Source organism: Perognathus longimembris, chromosome 2, assembly GCF_023159225.1.
Source record: "Perognathus longimembris pacificus isolate PPM17 chromosome 2, ASM2315922v1, whole genome shotgun sequence".
In the NCBI taxonomy this organism is placed as follows: Eukaryota; Metazoa; Chordata; class Mammalia; order Rodentia; family Heteromyidae; genus Perognathus; species Perognathus longimembris.
In genome coordinates, this window is record NC_063162.1 from 119,483,876 (window position 1) to 119,505,885 (window position 22,010).

Below are 22,010 nucleotides of genomic sequence, written 5' to 3' on the forward strand. Positions count from 1 at the left end.
TTGTGCCTTGCAGTGCAGCTGGGGTTTCCTAATCAAAATCATTTCTCAAGGCACCTTCATTTGAAGAAGAATTTCTGTAGTCACAGAAAAGTAGACTTGCAGGTAGACAAGTAGAAAGTAGTCTACCTTACAAAGGTATACCTAACCCCTGCCAAGATCTACTCAGCAGCTGACCCTCCCTCGAACATTACTCATGTATAACCTGCTCAAGTCTTTCCAAAATGATTACCTATTTGGGTTGGGGAAAGAGGGAAGTGGGTAAAGGGCCTATTAGACAAAAAAAATTCCAACAAACCATAAACATGCAACAGAAAATTTTCTTCCCCCATTCACTTTGCTATGGGTGGCATGCCAAATTAATGGACAATTCAACAAAAAAAAAATTGTCTAAACAATACACAATAGATATTCTTCAGGATATGTAAATCTAGAGAAGGTCCCTGGTCCACAGGCTACTAGGAAACAAAACAAACAGCAAGGGCTATTCAACTTAGAAATACTTCAATACCTCACCCAACATGATTTAAAATGGTTCAATATTTGCAACAAGCTAAACTGTGTTCCTTCAGATTCATGCATTGAAATTCCTACAATCCTAACCAGAGAATGTAATTTACTGTATATGAAGGAAGGTCATTAAAGAGATTACTAAACTGAAATGAGTTTGTTATAACTAGTACTTTTACAAAAATTAGAAATTAGAGTATTGACACAGAACCACATGAAGATATAGGAAGAAGACAACTAGCCAACAACAAGCCAAGGCAAGGGGCTTCAGGAGAAGCCAGCACTTTTTGACATCTTGATTTCAAGAGTTTTAGCTTCCAAAACTGTAAGGAAGAATACATTTTTGCTGTGTAAGCCACCTAGTCTTTGTCACTTTGTTATAGGAGCAAGCCCTAGGAAACTAATACAGTATCACTTGATATATGATGGTTTCAAGTGGACCAATTCATTCATCCCTTTTGTATCTAGGTTCAAGTATTTATTTAGTTTCATGTCTTTTTTGGGGGGCGGGGGGGGGGGGGGAAACTATCTTTCTTTTCAGAATGTTCTATTCATAGCATTGATATCTTTTAAATCAGCCCAGAGATCTTATCAAATGTCTCACTTTCTGTGTTATCTAATTGATTTGTCATGATTAAAATCCCAAGGAAACACTTTTGACAAATGCTCTACTAAAATCACTTTCTGTGGCCACAAGTTACCAGGTACACAATGGCAGTTATCCCTATAGATGATCAATTGGTTGAAATCAATCTCTCCATGAAGATAGTTTTCGCTTGTAATTAGTAAGTCATCTATAGGTTCATACTCTGAATTGCAACAATGTTTTTCTGTGTGTAGCTGATATTGGGGCTTACTTCAACTCAAGGCCTTTTGCTGTCCCTTAGCTTTTCCTTTTTTTGGTCATGACTAGTACTCTACCACTTGAAACACAGTACAGCTTCCAGCTTTTTGTTACTCAACTGGAGATAAAAGTTTCATGGATTTTTCTTGCCCAGAAACTTATTCTTAGAGATCTCAGCCTTCTAAATAGCTGCGAATACAGGCAGGAGCTACTGGCACACAAAATTGCAACAATCATTTGCCTAAAGGTTTAAGCATCCACTAACCATCCTTGCCTGAATCAATTATGCCTCAAAAGCATATAAAATACTTTCGCCACTTCTTCTAATTTTAGAATTCCTCTTACTATTTAGTAGGTAGCATTCTTTGGCAAAGGTATTCTTTAAGTTTTCAGCTTGGTGCCAATGTCTCATGCCTATAATCCTAGCTATTCGGGAAGCTAAAATCTGAGGGTTGAGTTTCATAGGCAGCCCAGACAGATAGGAATGTTTATGAGACTCATAGCTCCAAGTAACCATCAAAAAGTCTGCCACCCGGCCGGGCCCGCCCAGCGCCTTGGCTTCCTCGTGGGCAGCGGGTTCGGCCCAGCCACGCTGGCTGATAGCCGGTCGCAGCCACAGCCGCCACTGGCCATCGCGGTGACTCCTCCCCCGGGCCAAGGATGTGAGGCGGGCCGGGCGTCCCCGCACCGGGCCCGGGCGCCGGACATGGGCATCTGGGCCTCGCCGGGCGATGATCCTGCAGTCGGAGTCAGACGCCTCCCAGGCCCAGGGCCAGTGAGGGGGCCGGCGGGTGTGGGCATGCGGCCTGGGGCGCGGAGCAGGCCCAGGGCCGGCGGACGCCATGGAGGGGGTGCTGTACAAGTGGACCAACTACCTGAGCGGTTGGCAGCCTCGATGGTTCCTTCTCTGTGGGGGAATATTGTCCTATTATGATTCCCCTGAAGATGCTTGGAAAGGTTACAAGGGGTGCATCCAAATTGCTGTCTGTGAAATTCAAGTTCATTCTGTAGATAACACTCGCATGGACCTGATAATCCCTGGGGAACAGTATTTCTACCTGAAGGCCAGAAGTGTGGCTGAGAGACAGTGGTGGCTGGTGGCCCGGGGGTCAGCCAAGGCTTGCCTGACAGACAGTAGGACCCAGAAGGAGAAAGAATTTGCTGAAAACACTTAAAACTTAAAAACCAAAATGTCGGAACTGAGACTCTGCTGTGACCTCCTTGTTCAGCAAGTAGATAAAACAAAAGAAGCCACTACAACTGGTATTTCTAATTCTGAGGAAGGAATTGATGTGGGAACTCTACTCAAATTAACTTGCAATACCTTCCTGAAGACCTTGAAAGAATGCATGCAGATTGTAAATGCAGCTTTTACCTCTGAGCTCCTCTACCGAACCCCTCCAGCATCACCACAGCTGGCTGTGGTCAAGTCCAGCAAGATGAAACATCCTATTGTTCCAGTTTATAATTCATTCGAAAGGCATATAGAGTTGAACAAATGTGGAAATGGATCTTTAAATATGGAGATAAATGGTGATGAAGAAATCCTAATGAAAAATGAGAGTCCCTTGTATTTGAAATCTGCAGGATAGACTACAGCCTATCAAGTAAAGAAAATACAGAGGATAATATAACAGGGCAAGGTAACATAATGAAGAACAATGAAGAGGAAAACCTGTGCAATCATGACAATGACTTGGCACAGACTGGATCAGACTCAAGTTTTTTGACAGAATCCTGCTGGGAAGATGGCAAAGAAGTTATCCCAACTTTCTTTAGTACCATTTAGTACTTTCTTTAGTGACAATGAACTTCTGGAAGATAGTGGCCTTCCTACAGAAGCATTCTTGGCATCGTGTTATGCTGTGGTTCCAGTATTAGACAAACTTGGCCCTACAGTATTTGCTCCTGTTAAAATGGATCTTGTTGGAAATATTAAGAAAGTAAATCAGAAATACATAACCAACAAGGAAGAATTTACTACCCTCCAGAAGATAGTGCTGCATGAGGTGGAAGCCAATGTAGCTCAGGTCAGGAACTCCGCTACTGAAGCCCTCTTGTGGCTGAAGAGAGGTCTTAAAATTTTTTAAAGGATTTTTGACTGAAGTAAAAAATGGGGAAAAGATTATACAGACAGCCCTGAATAATGCATATGGTAAAACATTGCGGCAACACCACAGCTGGGTAGTTCGAGGGGTTTTTGCATTAGCTCTGAGGGCAGCTCCATCCTATTAAGATTTTGTGGCTGCACTAACCATTAAAGAAGGCGACCACCAGAAGGAAGCATTCAGTATTGGGATGCAGAGAGACCTCAGCCTTTACCTTCCTGCCATGGAAAAGCAGCTGGCCATACTGGACACCTTATACGAGGCTCACGGGCTGGAGTCTAATGAGGTGGTGTGACAGCTGCAGGACAGCGACTTCTAACTTCAGGGAATAAAGTTTGTTAAAATGTTGTGTTGCCCTAGTTGATTTGCAACAGCAGCTTTACCCTCTCCAAACCCTTTTCTTGGGGGATAGGAGAGTAGCAGGCAAAAGCTAGTGCTTTTATGTATAATTTTCAAAACTACATGTGTGTTTTGTGTCTTTAAAATTCAAGGTGCTATATATTTCAGTTCAACAGGCCTACTGGAAACCAAATCATAGCTGTTACAGATTTGAATAGCAAATAATAAGAACAGATTTGACAAATGAATTTGTTAACATTATTTTTTGTATTGCTTTTAGTCCTCGGTTTTGATAGTCCACCCAAACCCAAGCCAAAAGCAAGTAAATTCTGTATGAAGGACTATTAATTCATAGTATGTTTAAGTCACCTTAGATTAGATTGAATATTTGCAGGAAGTGCAAGCCCCTTGGTTGAAGCAAATGGCAACATGAAAACTTGCTATTCCTAGACTTTCTTTCTTCCATGTGGCCTCTTCTGTTGGGCTCTTTTGTTTGTTGAGAAGAGCTGTGTTCGTGATGGACAATGAAGTGACCATGCAGTTGTGAGGACACAGACAAGGACTGTGACTCAGGGCTGTGAGTAGTATGCCCTCGCCCCAGGCTCCTCTTTTCCCTATCCTCTCCTCCCTCCTTTGTCCTCCTTATTTTTCAAATAGGAGGCTATCATTTAAGTAGAAAATAGTTAATAGAGAGAAATGAAATAGGTTGACTTAGCTGCATTTTTTTTTGGGGGGGGGGGGTGCTGGCCCTGGGGCTTTGGGCTTAAAGTCAGGTTCTGAGCTCTGTCCCTGAGCTTTTTGTGTTCAAAGCTGATATTCTACCACTTTAAGCACCTTCTAGGTTTTTTAGGTTAATTGGAGATAAGTCTCACGGACTTTCCTGCCTGGTCTGGCTTTGAACCACAGTCCTCAGATCTCAGCCTCCTAAGTAGCTAGGATTAAAGATATTAGCCACTAATGCCCAGTTTGGCTGCATTCTTAATTGAAACAGCATCACCACCCAGCCAGTAGGCCTTGGCATAGCATTCAGGTGCCAGGGCTCTCAACCTGCTGTCGCCTCAGTCTGGACTCCATGACCAACAGTGCAAGGCATGCTAACTCCAGCTGTTTCTTATTTCCAAAAGCTTTTAAAATAATGTCAGAGTTTATAGATGCAACTTAAGTATTTCATCAAACAACTGTGGGTGGGTTTTCTTCTACACAGTATGATATCGAAACTGTGGCCTTCATCTCCCAGGCTAAGCTGCCTAGAATGTGCATAGGAGAGAAGCCATGAGTGCCTTTCCTTCTAGAGGCTACTTCTGGTAGCAGGGAGGAAAGTCCAAGCAAAGGAGAATTCCTATGGTTTCCTGTAGCAGAAAGTGATATCCTATGAAGAACACAGGTATGTGAAGTTGCTCTAGATGCTCTTCCTGACACAGAATTTTAGGGCAGGAAAATCCTCTCCTTAGCAGAGAATTTCATGTTGAGAGGGGTACTCATTTTGTCTCATCTGCCTTTAAACAAATGGGCATTTGTTTAGCCCAGCTTAATGAAGTAAGTAGAGTGGGGCAAACATCTGAAATCCTAAGCTACTTCAGAGACAGAGACAGGAGTAATGTTTGAACTGAGCAGTTCCAGGCTAAGAGGCATAAGAACCTGCCTCATAAAACAGGTTTTTTAAAAACTAAATTTTTAAAAGATGGAATTGACATTTTATCCATGTAAGAACTTCTGGAAGGTATTTAATCTTAGAAAAGCAACATGTATTTTAAGAACAGAGGAAACGTGGTGCTAAAACGATGCTGATTACATTGTATTTTAGCATTTGCTCTTGGCAGCTTCTAAGGTCTGTGGTGTTACCTTCCTCTAATTCCCGTGAGAATAGCCTATGGATCCTCTCTGTCTGGGGTAGTATTGTACCTTTGGCATAGTCCCTTAAGTGAGGATGGGCTACACACTGTGTGATTAATAGGGGCGCTTACCAGAAGTGACTTGTGTTGTAAACGATGGCCATTCTAGCAACTGCTGGTGCTCCCTGTCACCTCAGATGAACTTCTGTGGTCTTTTGGAGATGTGGGTACTGTGGGAAATACCTTGTTTTTGCTGCTGAGACTAGGAATGCACACAAAAGGAAAGCTTCTCTGCATGGCCATGTCATGTTTTTAGTTACTACCTGGCTGGTTTTGACTGGAGTTTTGGAGGAAGAGGCATTCAATACTATGTAGGATCATAGGAAACAAAATTATGCAGAACAGCATGGATAACTTGAATAAGTCTCATTTTCTCATCATCTTTTCCATGTATTATGAAAAATAGTAATACTTTCTGAAAGATATTTTCCTCACAAGAGTACAATGTTTGCCTAAGATGCATAAAACAAAAAAATAGGGCTGGGGATATGGCCTAGTGGCAAGAGAGCTTGCCTTGTATACATGAGGCCCTGGGTTCAATTCCCCAGCACCACATATACAGAAAACGGCCAGAAGTGGCGCTGTGGCTCAAGTGGCAGAGTGCTAGCCTTGAGCAAAAGGAAGCCAGGGACAGTGCTCAGGCCCTGAGTCTAAGGCCCAGGACTGGCAAAAAAAACAAACAAACTTAAAACTGGACCTAATCCATAAATAATAAACAAATTCAACTTACTTAAACCTTAGCATAGTCAGAGCTTCCTCCTGGATCTACATTTTTACTTAAACTTGTAATTGGTATTGACCTGCAGTTTCTCTTTCTTTCTTTCTTTGTTTTTTGTGTGTTTTTTTGTTTGTTTGTTTGTTTTTGGTGCCAGTCCTGGGGCTTAAGCTGAGAGCCTGGGTGCTGTCCTGGAGCTTCTTTTACTCAAGGCTAGTGCTCTATCACTTGAGCCACAGCTCCACTTCCAGCTTTGTGTGTATGTGATTAATTGTAAAGAGTCTCATGGAATTTCCTACCAGGACTGGCTTTGAACCATAAATCTCAGATCTCAGCCTCCTGAGTAAGTAGGACTATAGGCAATGATCACCAACACCCTGCTTGCAGTTACTGTCTAAGAAAGTAAAAATGAGAAAAGACTTAAGAATTCCTCTCAGAATCCTCCAAGGGTTCTGAGATTCCTAAATTTTCTTTACTCAACAGAGAGATCACAGATGTTTGTTCATGGAATAATCACCTTGTTCTCCTTGCTTAAAAGTTTTTTAAGAGTTCCCTTTTTAGCACAACCTTTAGGGAAAACCTGAAGAGATTATTCATGGAATAATCAATCACCTTGTTCTAAATGTTAGGAGAAATGAATGAGTGACATTGGCTTATGAATCACTTCCCATGCAGGAGTTAATCCAGTTGTACACACAGATCTGTGTGTCTGTGTTTGATGAACTGAACAATGATCTTTTTTCAAGTCTTCTTTGAAAGCAAGTCCAATTTGGTGGCTAACTAACCCTGGTTTAAAAAAAAAAAAGCTACATTAAATTGGAGGTCATTCAGATGGAAAACAATTTGTGTTTGTGTGATGACTCTTACAGCAAATTCCAGGTTGAGCACACAGGCTCCAAGAATTAGCCTAGAAGTGTACTATTCCTTAGAAAGCATGAGTATTTACTTGATCCACTTAAATACTGTCTCTTCATAATGGGGTAACCCGGCTGGAATGTAACTCAGTGGCAAAGCACTTGTCTAGCAAGTACACTGTCCTGAGTTTGGTCCCCAGTAAAAGGAAAAAACAAAAAAAAAAAAAAGGAACAAGATACAGTTAGAAACAAAAACCGAAAACATAATGGGAGAATATCTGAATTCTGTAGTTTAGCATGTAGCCTTTCTGAAAATACTCCCACCAGAATACACATCTGTCATCCTTTATTTTGTTTTTTGTTAGTCCAGAGACCAGGACTTGAGCTGCTGGGACTCTACCGAATGAGCCGTGGCTTCAGCCCCATGTCCTCTTTTCCAAAACAGTAACTTCTGGCCTGGGTAAAACATCAGGCTCCAACATACCCAGACCTCAGGAGCTTGGTACAGAATGAATGGTTTCATTTGTCACCACAAACAGGTGAATACTGTAATGTATGGCACTTCGAAAAATGACCTGAGATTAGGTGTCTGCCACTGGGAAAGTTTGTGCTCTTCTCCTTTTGATTATTATTTCCACAGACATATTCACAAAGTTAATGTTTTCAACTTTATGCCTTTAGAATAGTGTTTTAAGTTAAGACATTATGTGGCAGGGACCAATGAATAAAGTATGCTGAATTAAATTTGAAGTGAAGGGAGTGACCTGAGGTAAGTTTTTATAAAGGAAACATTCTGGTCATGAAAAATCGTGTATATATAAAGAAATATCTGATTAAGCTAAAGGGAAAATTACAGGGTCATGAGCAATAGAAGATATAGGGCATTATGGAAACAGTCTAGTAGAAAACTAGTTTTTATATATTCTTACTAAATTAAATTACCATGCCCTTCAGGAATTTGGTTATATAACAGTGCATTTGTGAATCATTAAGTAGTTATAGGTTTTACACCAGTTTATCTCTTCCACCTCTTTTATTTCTTTTTAAAAGACTACCAACTTTTTAAAAATAAATATACACTTTATACATAAGAAAAACATTTTTAAGCCATTGTTCTATTTAGTAAGATTATTTTTGGTCTTGAAGGGCCTGAGTTGAGGTACTTTGTGATACTGTCCATTATGCTCATATCTGTCTCTGTGAAGTATCTGTCGAGTGCTTTATTTAGAAGTTATCTTCTACTTCCATATGACCTTTTGTACCTGCAGTTGCTTACTCAGGGGTTTCAGTTTCATAGGACTGACATAAAGTATTCACTAGATGTCTAATGATCTTTTAACACTAATTATCTACTACGAGGTTATTAGAGGTCCTTTCCACAACTCCATGAGCTTACTGTCCACTGGACCCTTCCTGTAGTTGTTCCTAGTCCCATTCTGTCTAGACAGTCCTGTGGACCATTTGCATGATTTTTTTGTTGCACTGCTGCATTTGGACACTTCAGGGCATGATTATTTAAGGGTCATTGATGGTGCCTCTCTGGTGCAGTTAATGCATGCATTGATCTCTCTCCTCCAGTGTTTAGATAGTCTTTAACTAAAAGGAAAAAAATACCACTACTCTGCAATGCAAACTTTTTCAAAATTCTTGTGAATTTTGAATCTTTGAGTAACTTCATGTTTAGAGTGAAAAATATTTTCAGCTAAGCAGTATGGGAACAGTGTCCTGCTTGTATTAAATGTCTCACTTCTAAGTGATCAGTGTTTTCTTCCTTTACCGTCCACACAAACCACACCAGTCCCCTTGTACCACATGGGTCTCATTGGCTTAAACTCCTGTGCATGTCTGTCCACAGGCGTACATAGAGGCAACGATGATAAGAAATGATTAGAAGATTGATGAGGCAGTTTCATGGCATGCTTAATGTAGGATTCCCATGTGTCATGAGAATTTCACTAGAATGTCATTAAACAGCCCAGCTACCTCATGTGAATTGGCTGTAGACAATCCATGTTTAATGGGAAATGTGCTCAGATAAATTTACTCTGACTAGTAGATTGAACGAGTGATGTCTTTATAAAGAAGAAACAGGGGCTGGGGATATGGCCTAGTGGCAAGAGTGCTTGCCTCGTATACATGAGGCCCTGGGTTCAATTCCCCATCACCACATATACAGAAAATGGCCAGAAGTGCGCTGTGGCTCAAGTGGCAGAGTGCTAGCCTTGAGCAAGAAGAAGCCAGGGACAGTGCTCAGGCCCTGAGTCCAAGCCCCAGGACTGGCCAAAAAAAAAAAAAATATATATATATATATATAATATATATATATATATATATATATATATATATAAAGAAGAAACATGTTAGGCCAGACACCAAAGGCTAAAATGTACATAAAATTCCTTGGTTTAGTTTTGAAGACACTGTTATTGCCACACCTAATAGTCTTATGGGTATTTGTAGGTTTGCACTTTGAATGTCTGTCACATGCAGTCATATATCGCCTGTTCTTGGCCCTCAACATTTTGAATGAGTATCATAATGCCAATAGAAAGCAAGTTAAACTATGAAAATGACAAATGGTTTGTTAGCTTCCTAGTTTTTGTGGACTTTTACTTAAAATATAATGTATGAGAACTTTTTAGGACCAATCAATGAATGAGAATTTTATGTTTTGAGTTTATATTGCTTCTCTGTAGAAGTTATAATTCTGTATTTCATGATATTTGACAATATCTGCCAGATTTTATATTTGTTAGTTTAATAAGCTTATTTTTAAACTAAAAAACAAAAGTCAGGAGTGGAGCTACAGCTCAGTGGTAGAACTTGAGCAGAATAAAACTAAGAGACAGTGCCCAGGCCCTGAGTTCAAGCCCCAGTACTACACACACACACACACACACGTTTTACTTCTCTACCTTCCATATTAGGGAGGGGAGAGAGGGTGGGAGGGAAGGAGAGAGGGAAGCAGGCATGCAGGCAGGCAGACCTTAACTTGGTCAAGCTTCTAGAACTACCACTTGGCAAGAGTTGCTGAGAACTAAGAAGTAGCCCAAGTCCAAACTGTGGAGGACTACAGAGAAAAGGATCAAATTCCCTCAGGATATAAACTGCAAAAAAAAAAACAAAAAAAAAAAAAAAAACCTAACTTTCTAAAAACATGACAACTAAGGATAAGAAAATCCCTAGACTGACATGACTTCAAGACTTATCAGCCAAAGGCCACATGTGGATTGTAGGCAGCCTGATTAGAAAAAAAAAAAAAAAAAAAAAAAAAAAAACCTATGGAAAGAATTGCATCTTATAACCTGTGTTTTAATGTTCTGATGGGGCCTAACAAGAACTGAGAAAACAGAAAATTAATGAGAAGAGCTTTAAAATGTTAAAGTCTATCCACCAATACAAAGAAATAACAGGAACCATTCCTATTTCTAACTGAGGTCTAAGTTAAACACATATACAAACAAGCAGGCTTTTGCTTTTTCCCTACTGTACTATTGCCACAGCTCTATGGCAAGGATGTCAAATAGGTTGGGTAGATCTGTGCCCTAAAACTGCAGTGACAATCTGACAGAGAATCCATGTGAACTAATGTTGAAAAGTACCAAGGAGAATTTAGCTTTCTAAAGGGTTTAAATTTTATTTTATTGACAATAGAAGCCATAGTGTGTAGCAAAGTAAATTAAGAGGACAGTGAAAAGGAAAACAATAAAAATATGAGGGCAATGTAGCAAAGTGGTTATATGCTCTAGTCAGGCTGCCTGTGTTCCAACTATTCCCCTGCCATTTATACACTGTGTACCTTAAATAAGCTATGTAATCTCTCCATGCCTCACAGAAGTTAGCTATTCTGTACAAATGAGTCTCCATCTGTATAATAATAGCACTTATATGTCACAGAATTGTTATAAATATGAAATTACTTGACAGAGTGCTTAGAACAGTGCCTGGCATTTATAAGCATTTATAAATATAAACTAATGGTGCTATTATTTGCATAACCTCTCTGTGATCCTTAAATTTCTAACTGCTAAATGCCATTATCATACCTTCCCTGATACCTCACACATGATTATAAAGGTCTAATAACAGAGTTTGGGTCTACATATTACCTGGGTATACCTTACTCTCTGTATCTGTGAGATTCTTGAAAACAGGTCTAAAAGATTTCTTATTAGGGAAACCAATAGGTGGTGTCAACTACATATTTGAATGTATTTTTTAAGACTGTTAAGTGCTCTACACACAAGCACAGTTCTGCTACTCTCAATGTAACAAGAACCAATCCTAGAAGATTCCTTTGACAGTTCTGGGCAGAATAGTAAGAAATCCAAGTCAAGGAGACCAGAGTAGGGCCTATTCTGATGGTACATCTAATAATGAGGAACTGAATTTACATACAGAGGAGCAGGATTACTTACCCATCTATTGTCTACTACCCTGGCTGCCTAGAAAAGGCACTCAATTTCACTGAGCAAAAACTTTAGTAGCAAAGTTAAACTGTGGGCTAGAAGTAAGGAATGACAAACTCTAAGTGAATAGCATTCAAAATATGTCTGAAACACAGAAGTGGAGGTGCCTCCCAAACATCTGGAAACAGGTTGGGGCTCAAAGGTGCTGTACACGCTGAAGAATGACACTGTACCGCCACCCTTCTCAAGGGAGGTAATGCCACAGGACCTGAGGGAGAAGGAAAGAGTCCTAGAGGATGGCAATGCATGGAAGATAAGACAGCAAAGGAAAAGGAAAAGATGAGAGGCAAGAGGTCAATCATGAGAAAGTTCAATATGAGCATGCATGATAGGAACAGATGAGACAATCACCTGAGGCTAGGAATGAGAACTGAGATCATAGGTGACCTTGAGGACACAATTACAGTCAGAAGTTCATCTTCAGGAATTTTAAGTGTGGGGGAATAGTAAAGAAATAAAGAGAAGTACAACTTCTTATATAATTCTCAAATAGTATTTCAGAAATATGCTTCTTAGTAATACCGGGGCCCAATGGTAGAATCAAAAGAAACACTAAGGACTCTTAAAATTTAAACTGGACTTTGTCACTGTATATTTAATTCTGCAAAAAGTTGGACTAATTTATAATGAATCCAAAAAGGCATTACACCTTTATTTTAGAAAGATAACTAAGTTTAATTACATGGTAACGGGAATTTCAAAGCCATAGTATGCTAAATTTAACATGCCCACCATCTCATGTAGATGTTACCAGGCCCAGGAAAAAGCTCCCTCATGAGGTTTAATGCACTTCATTTCTAACAAGCTCCCCAGTAAAGCCAATACTTCTAGAGCCTGAACACATAAAAAACATCCAATGGCAAACCTCCAGCAAAGCACTTGGAAAACAGAGCTACTGAAGCAAGTATGCTGGCTAGCCATGATGGCTGGTCATGAGCTTCATTCATGAGGCACACCAGGTTTTATACAGGTAGGCCAAATATTTGTCCCTCATTTGAAGTTTAGTAAAAATGTCCCACAGACTCCTTCAGACATCTTTTGATGCTCATATTACATTTCATGATTCTTAAAATGCGTTCCTATGTTTTATTTCATGTGATCACCACATATTGAAGATGACTCCTATGTGCATTAGGATGATACTGAATGCCTGAACAAGTTCAAATCTTACCTATTTTTTTCAGCATCAGTGGCAACAATGCAATAGGGCCCATGTTCTCCTACCTTCTGCGCCTAGGTCTTCCACTAAGCAGAGCTATTGACTAGGGTTGAGGGGTTAAGGGATGGCAGCCTCTTCCACATAAGAGTACAGCGAGCTCACAGGTGGACAGGTCCTCTAGAAGCTCTACCCACTAGGACAGTGCTAAGAATAATCATCCACAAATCACACCAAGTCTCATTCTGAAAAACCACTAAACATGTCACTGGGGATACAAGAGACTGCTCAAATCAGATTTACTTATAAAGTTTTCTTACAAATTGCACTGCATACATCTTATGCTAAAGATATCTCCCTATAAACACTAAGTGTATCATGAAATCTAACCCTCCTAACAAGTCAACAGTTTTCATGGTAATGTGGAAACTGACTCTGTGCAAATCAAGACAAAGCTACTAGCCTAATAACAGTCATTAAATAGAGTGGCTTATTTAGGTTGAATTGCTAAGAATTTCAATACTGCAAACTGCACTATGTTTGTCAGCATCAAACACCAAAAGGAACCATCCAGGCCTCTTCTTCACTTGTGCAACTACACAAGAAAATAAAGAGATGAGTGTATGTATTCTGTTAAACATTTCAAATCAACAAGCTGGACTACCACTCTACAAATCACCCACCAGAATGAGTTCTAATTTTGAAAACAGAGATGACATAGCCATCACTTAAATGAGTTAGCTGGACACAACAGCAAGAGGATCTGGTTGGACAAGCTTGCACCAGGGACAGTGGTACTTTGCTTAGCACACAGGATCACTGCAACAGGGCATACTTTCCAACCCACAGAACCAACACACAGTGCCAGGGTCACAAATACCTCTAAATCACCAAACATGCATGAAATTTAGGCGCTCATGAGGCAGCAAAAGGCATGTGGGAGAAATGAAAGGGACAGTGCTCTGCAGGCATCAAAGTCATAACTAGTTCAAGACAAAGGAAGGACAAATGAAAAGCAGAAGCAAAGGTTTCTGAAGAAGCAGAAGCAGTAGGAAAGAAAGTCAGGGCTCCTCTGGAAATCTTCTAAAACCCACAAACCAATCAATCAATAGCCATCATTTTATTTTCTAACACTTCACATGACCTGTCAGTATTCCCCAACCACCAACCATTCCTCTACTTGCTGACCAATTCATGTAAGGTCAGGTGACCTAAAGTCAGGAACACTGGCACCGATTACACTGGTTAAGGAGTCAAGAACATGGGCCAGACATAACCTTGACAATGTTTTCTCCTCTGATCATAGGCAACCAGACAGCTGAAAGAGCACAGAAAAGCTTCCAACCCATTTTAATAGCAAAACCTACATTCTAGGATAATTATAAACTGTGTTAACTTTGATGCCTAAACATCAAGGGGACATAAGAAGAGCTTGAAAGAAGTTTTCTTGAAAGAGAACTTGAAGTCCTCTCTACTCCTCTCTCCTTTGAATTATACACCAGATATTTATCTCCTCTGTTATCTCATATGTCTCATCTACCTCAATAAATTATTTTCTTATCCTACAAAGCCACGCAATAATCACTTGAGGCAAATAGTTTAGATCAGTGGTTGTCAAGATTTAAAAAAAAAAGAAATCTTTAGGCTCAGGCTCCCCTAGATTCTAATTGCATCAGAGGCTGTGGGGTAAGATCCCTGCCTCAGTACCTTTTTCACACCTGTCTAGGTGATCCCAGTGGCTGGAAAACTCTGGCCCAGAAAAGTGTACAAAGCAAAGAAGTTTAGAGAACTAGCAACAATGGCAAATTTTCCCAGAATTCCATTCCCTTGATTGATGACAGGATGGAGGAGAAAAACTGAAAGACATGGTGTTATACAAACTCCAAGGACCATTGAAATCCAACAATTTAAGAAACCCTGATGTCTACACATGAACAGAACCAGAGCAACTTGTGCTCCAGACAGTTATTTCGGTAGTCTAGAAACAACAAAGAATTTCTTTCCTTCACTTCTAGCACAAACACAAGCTGGTCTGCTTTATTATCATCAAACATTTCTTCCATAAGAGAGAGGAGACCTGACACATGATATATATCCTAGTCCACTCAATTATATTTTAGCCTCATAATAAACATCAGAGGAGAGTTTTATTATAGGTGAGCTATATGAAAAACCCAAAAGTTAAGCAGATAGCCCAAGAACTAAAATAGTAGATACTAAGTTAATCATTTTACAAAGATTGACAGTGGTAACAGTTACACAACCCTGAGACTATACTACCAATGAATTCTATGTGTGAGTTGTATGGTAAGTGAATTATATCTCAATAAAGCAGTTTTGAAAACAAGTATATGACAATTCTTGTTCTGTGAGGATTTATGATATGATTGGAAAGATGAAAAAAATATAGTAATACATTTCACAAATAACACTGCAATGGTGCCTCTACTAAATGACAAAGGTGTTCCAAGACAAAAGCTGCTAAAAGCTGCTAGCCTGGAATGATCAGAAAATACATATGTCCATAATCAATGGCTTGTGAATTCCCAAACATGTACCTATGCACATGGAAGGAATTCTTTTTAAGGTCTGGGAGGGAAGAGAGTATAGAAAGGGACTCTGAAGGGGGACTGGCTCAAACCCAGGCTGAATGACTACTGACTGTTCAACCTTGAGACAATACTGGTCCTCCCAGAACCAAAATTTATCACCTGTAAAATGAGGACAAAAACACAAAGTACATTATTTGCTGGCATTATGGAAACCAATTGAGTTATTTGGCATATAGCAATAACTGGCATATAGCAATCACTATTTAAGTAAGCAATCTCTAAAAAAGTGTGGTTTATGAAGGGGTCCCTAACTTTCCCTCCTAAACTAACTCCCACATGGTCTGATAGGTTTTACTCTTGACATACCTTGCTACCGTAGACACAACATATTCAAATGAGCAAGACTCTAGAGCCCAAATGTCATCACCATTTGAATCTCAGCTCCATCACTTTCTAATTATCAAGTCTTAAGCCACTCACATCATCTGTTGGTATTTAAGAGTCCTCACCCATATGAGATGATACATTCTCACCGAGAAGCCATTAGAGGCATTGCTTAATCCAGTAAGCACTTATTACGTGTAACTCCCTAAATATAGTAAGTGTTCTGTGCTCTCATAACCCTTCCTTTGATTTGCCATTTCTAATCACTAGGTTGGATCTGTTCTCTTTCCCATCCATTCTTTCTGGAATACCACCATTTCTGAGAAGTCTTCCTTCAGGCTCGCAGAAATAGATGGGCTCCTTTCCTCAGGTTCCCAGAGTCTTTATAGTAGGATATTTCCATTACACCTAGTCCCTGCTAAGGTTTTGGTTTTCTCAAAGGTCCAAAGTCCATTTCATTTTAGTGTTCTGTCTAGTCCCATTCACATGCTAGAAAGATCACAATATACAGTTCCAGCGGAGTTAATGACCACAGCCATGACTCATCCAAGAATGGGAAATCAGCAGCAAGTACACATGACCTATAGACCAAGTTTTCATTATTATTAGTGCCTTAATTTAATTATTAATGCTTTAAGTTTACCAAGTAGGTTCATGTCAAGTTTTACACCAGTATAACTCTCACCTCTCATACCTGAACTCATACAAACATGCTCTAACTTAAAACTGCAGTTCAGGGCTGGGGATATAGCCTAGTGGCAAGAGTGCCTGCCTCGGATACACGAGGCCCTAGTTCGATTCCCCAGCACCACATATACAGAAAACGGCCAGAAGCGGCGCTGTGGCTCAAGTGGCAGAGTGCTAGCCTTGAGCGGGAAGAAGCCAGGGACAGTGCTCAGGCCCTGAGTCCAAGGCCCAGGACTGGCCAAAAAAAAAAAACAAAAAAAAAACTGCAGTTCAATTTCATCATTTGTAATATATAAACTTAGCCAATGACAAAAGGGGAAATGTCCACATTAAAAAGAGGCAGAGGGCTGGGGATATGGCCTAGTGGCAAGAGTGCTTGCCTCGTATACATGAGGCCCTGGGTTCAATTCCCCAGCACCACATATACAGAAAACGGCCAGAAGCGGCGCTGTGGCTCAAGTGGCAGAGTGCTAGCCTTGAGCAAAAAGAAGCCAGGGACAGTGCTCAGGCCCTGAGTCCAAGCCCCAGGGCCAGCAAAAACAAAACAAAACAAAACAAAAAACCTTGCAATAAAAAGAGGCAGAGAGGAAATTATTACTGTTTGGCAATGCCATTTTTATAACTTAAAAAAGACCTCTCTTTAAGCCAGGCATTGGTGGCTCATACCTGTAATCCTAGCTATTCAAGAGGCTGAGATCTAAGGATTGAAGTTCAAAGCCAGCCCAGGCAGGGAAGTCCATAAAACTCTGATCTCCAATTAACCATCAGAAAACTGAAAGTGTTGCTATGGCTCAAAGTGACAGAGTGCTACACTTGAGCAAAAGAGCTCATGGACAGTGCCCAGGCCCTGAGTTCAAGCCCCATGATTTAAAAAAAAGCAAAAAACAAAAAACTCACATCAATACATACAAGCCGTTTTTTTGTTGTTTTGTCTTGTTTTGTTTTTGGCCAGTCCTGGGCTTGGACTCAGGGCCTGAGCACTGTTCCTGGCTTCTTTTTGCTCAAGGCTAGCCCTCTGCCACTTGAGCCACAGCGCCACTTCTGGCCATTTTCTGTATTAGTGGTGCTGGGGAATTGAACCCAGGGCCTCATGTATACGAGGCAAGCACTCTTGCCACTAGGCCAAATCCCCAGCCCCAGGCCATATCCCCAGCCCCCAGGCCATTTTTTGAAGGTTTCTCAAAGAAATACTGAAAACACAAATAGGACATGCAGATCTAACAATAGTAATTATTCCCACAAGAAAATGAAAGTTTTGAAATTAATCTCAAAAATACAAAGACTTCCAAATCAATGTTATTTCATGAAAAAACAAATATCTCTCATTGTTAAACATTAAATTTCAAAGCAGAATTCAAAATAAAGAATGTAGGCCAGGGGCTGGGAATATGGCCTAGTGGCAAGAGTGCTTGCCTCATATACATGAAGCTCTGGGTTCAACTCCCCACCACCACATATATAGAAAACGCTCAGAAGTGGCGCTGTGGCTCCAGTGGCAGAGTGCTAGCCTTGAGCAAAAAAGAAGCCAGGGACAGTGCTCAGGCCCTAAGTCCAAAGCCCAGGACTGGCCAAAAAAAAAGAATGTAGGCCAAGCCAGGCACAATGGCTCACACCTGTAAGCCTAGCTAATCAAGAGGCTAAGATCTGAGGACTGCAGTTCAAATACAACCTGGGGAGGAAGGTCTGCATGGCTCTTATCTCCACTAAACTATAAAAAGAAAGCCAGAAGTGAACCTGTGGCTCAAGTGATAGAGCTCTGGCTTTTAACAACAGAAGCTCAGGGACAGTCCAGGCCCTGAGTTCAAGCCACCAGAACTGCCTCCCTTTCTCCCCCACTCCTCTCTCCCTCTCTCCTTCTCCCTCTTTCTCTCTCTCTCTCTCTTTCTCTCTCACTCACACAAACACACACACACACACACACACACACACACACACACACACACACACACACACAAAGCAGGCCAAAGACTGGATTTTCAGTCATCTAATTTAATGGAGTTAGAGAAGGAAATGAATGACTCATTACATTTGAATACCACAAAGACCAAGAAAATTAAGACAAGATTAGGAAATAGCTAATGGTGGCAAAAGCTAAACAGAAAATATCAAGTCTACTTGAATATAAAAATAATTCACTGCAGTGAGTGTGGTTGGTGTTGGAATTCTATGACTGTTGAGTCCTCAAGTTCACTGTCCAGCTCCTTAACATTCCATTGGGATGAACTTCTCTCAGTCTCAGCCTGCTTAATTCTCAGGGAGTGTCAATTCTACCCCCAGTGAATTCCTAAGTCTATGGCTCTGAGTCAGCTGACAGCACACAGTTCCAACAATCCACAAAAAGAGCAAGGAGAGTAGCCTTGAACTCAGGATACCGGTAGCAGACAGAAGCAATATAAGGATGGTGCCCCAAAGCAACTGGGTACAGGACATTATAGCTTCCTTGTGACACCCTTTAAGACTACATTAATTGAATTGCCCTTGAGCTACAGTGAAGTACATTGTAAGAAATGACTTTATGAAACCACAGATGTGTACCTGTGGTACTGAGTTAGTTTTACACAGCATATAGAAGGACATGGCACAAAACTGCCTTCAAATAATACAAGGAGCCTTCTCTCCCAGGTAACTGACCTCTTTGATTATTTCTTTGCTTTGGCTGCTAGAAAACAGTTACCTCTAGAGAATGCATATTTTTTTCCCCACTAACCTTAGTCCTGGCTTCAACTCACTTTATCTTGGCTTTCTCATCTAGTGAGACTTGATTTTGATATGCCCTGTTGGATTGTACATTTATGTATACAGGATGTGAGCCACCAGAAATCCTGAAAAGAGGTGTGTTTAAACAAATAAATAACAAAAATACAGGTTCCCAAACAGTAAAAATGAATGTTGCATTTTTCTGACATTTGCTACTTGGCTAAAAACCAATTGCTCTTTATAGGATTTGACATTTTAATAAACACATAACAGAAACGTGCAACCTTCTTCCACAGCACTTGCGTTACTTCATACTAATTCAATCTTAAGATGTTTCTAACCACATGCTTCATTTTAGGATCCTCAGTAATATACCTCCAAAGTTACTAAAGTCATTTAAAGATAAAAAAGGGGTTATAGAATGGGTACTGACTCCTACCTACACTGAGGATCTGATTCATATCTAGCCTTGGCCTTGTGAGTTAATACAAATTTAATGCAAAAAGGTCAAAGGTTATGTGCTTGAATTAATGTAGTTTCCAAAATAAATACTCCCTCACAAACCTACATACCTATGTGCTCAATCACACATACACCAAGAGTAATTACACACAGGAGAAAGGCCACTTGGGCCATGGTGTCTAGGAACAAGACGCCTGCAGACTTGGAGAGCCTGGAGAGACTTAAGGCACAGAAAGGCATTTAAATATATTTGTCTGCTTACAATTTCCATTGCAAATGTGATTACTTTGCTTGAATAAATAGGAATATGATGTTGTTGGCCATGTTTTCCTCTTGAGGGTTATCACAGAGTTTTGATTACGGACAAATGTTTGAAATGTTAGGTATATTTAAGTTCACTGCACTTGAAATGAGCTACGAAGTTGCATAGTCTTGATTAAAGGGCTGCCTTCGTGAACTTAAAATTAAAAGCAATAAATTCCAATGATTCAAGTGATTGGGACTAAATATGGTACTCTGCCAGCAAAGTTGAAATAAAGTCCAAAGAGTTTGAAATGGTGTCCAGGTTTCAAGACATGGTGAAAGAGGAAAGGTCAAGCCATCAGAGTTGCCTTTCCACCGGGGTAGTGAATGATTCACATTACACAGAATTCCTTTCAAGTACAACTTCATAGGAGTGGCAGGCTCCCAGGACCATCTGTTTTGTCATTTCCAAAAAGAAGCCTCTCAACCGCTCCGAGGCCGGTTGGTAAGTGTTATCAGATGGGATGCGGGAGGAGGGGAGGCCGGGGAGGAGGAAGGGAAGGGTCCCAAGAGCAGCAGTGCACACGTGCGCAGGCCAAGTCACCCGGGCAGTTTCCAAAACCGAAGTCAAGGTGACTTCCTCACTCGCGGGAGGGCGGAGCTGCTGAACCCGTAATAGGATCAGGCTTGGGCCCTGTCGGTGCCCCCATGCAAGGGGATGTCCTGGTCAACAACAAGCCGGCTCAGAAGCTGAGGAGCCCCGGGGTGGCATGGGCCCCCTGATGGCCCCGAATCCTTCCCCGCCCGTGGGTCACCTGGGCCCGGTCGCGCCCGCGGCTCCCGGTGCACCTTGGCTGGGCCCCGCGGGAACCGGCTCCCTTCCCCCGCCAAGTGGGAGTGTCCAACCGGCAAAGTTTCCGCTGCAAGATGGGGCCTCGGCCTCCCCGTGGCTGTGTGTGTGCCCGGAGCAGGACAGTCGTCCCTCCCCACCCACCCATCGTCTCGCAGCTGAGAGGTGGAAAAGCTCTCCAGGACCCCCACCCCCCCCCCCCATAGAATCCCCATTTCCTGCTTTGCCAGCGCCCAGGTCCCTCCGGCCCTTCCTCCCCGGTGCTCTCCTCCCCGCCCTGGGCTCGGGTCGGTGCGTACCTTGGCGGCCGCCATGCTTCGGCCGGGATGCTGGCGCGGGCGGGACCCACTCTGCAACTTGGCTGGCTCTGGGGGTCCCTGTGGTTCACTTCCCGTCCCGGCAGGGCAGCAGCGGGGGCGGCGATGCGACCCAGAAGCGTGCGCGCCCGGCCTGCCTCTCTCTCCCCACGCCCTCCCGCTGGCGCGGGTCATGCGGCAGCCGCCAGCCCATTGGCTGGGCCGGCCGGAGCCCGCCGGGCCGCGCGTGATCCGACGGCCTCTGCCCTGCGGCCGGGGAGGGCCCAGGTCTGGGGGGCTGCGGAGGGGCCGGCACACGTGACCCCTGCTGCGCGTGGCCTCTCTTCCTGGCAGGGGTTCGGGGGTCCTGGCCTAGTGCAAGCCCATCACCAGATGCCTGAGGACCAGGTGAGGGAAGCTGCTGGTTTCCCTGGTACCTGGGGCTTGAGAGGAGCAATAGGTGGTGGCCCAGCCTGGGGAAGTTGAGATCTCCACTAAGGCTTGAGTTTAGCCAGCTTCTCCATGTTTGTTTGCTTTCCTAGAGACTTCACTCTGAACTGACAAAGAATGGATCCAGAAACCCACGAATCCAAAACTACCAGCTGCGTTCAGGTGACTGACACCTGTCACCCCAACTACTCAGGAGGCTGAACTTTGAGGATCATGTCTGGTTTTGAAGCTGACCTGGGCAGAAAAGTCTCCAGTTAACCAGCAAAAAGCCAGAAGTGGAGCTGTGGCTCAAGTAGTTCAAGCACCTGCGTGAAAAAAACTAAGGGACAGCAGTCAAGCGCGCGCGCGCGCACACACACACACACACACACACACATACACACACACACATTGACGGATGGAAGGGGAGATGGCAAATAATCCTATCAAAGCCTCCTCTTTAAGATGGAATCTGGTAAACAAGTGAATAAAGTATGAGAAACACACTTGTGGAACTACTCCATTT

The 22,010-nt window shown here is 42.0% G+C and overlaps 1 protein-coding gene and 1 pseudogene across 1 annotated transcript in view; one reads left to right on the forward strand and one right to left on the reverse strand.

The window, feature by feature from the left end:
• Positions 1-21,253, reverse strand: part of Slc25a13 (solute carrier family 25 member 13) — a 178,651-nt gene extending 157,398 nt beyond the window's left edge. Inside the window, exon 1 of the mRNA XM_048340063.1 lies at positions 21,059-21,253. Within this exon, the coding sequence (XP_048196020.1) occupies positions 21,059-21,250 (192 nt within the window). The 5' untranslated portion in view covers positions 21,251-21,253. The remainder of the gene's footprint in view (positions 1-21,058) is intronic.
• LOC125347026 lies at positions 2,020-3,807 on the forward strand (annotated as a pseudogene).
• Positions 21,254-22,010: the final 757 nt, after the last annotated feature.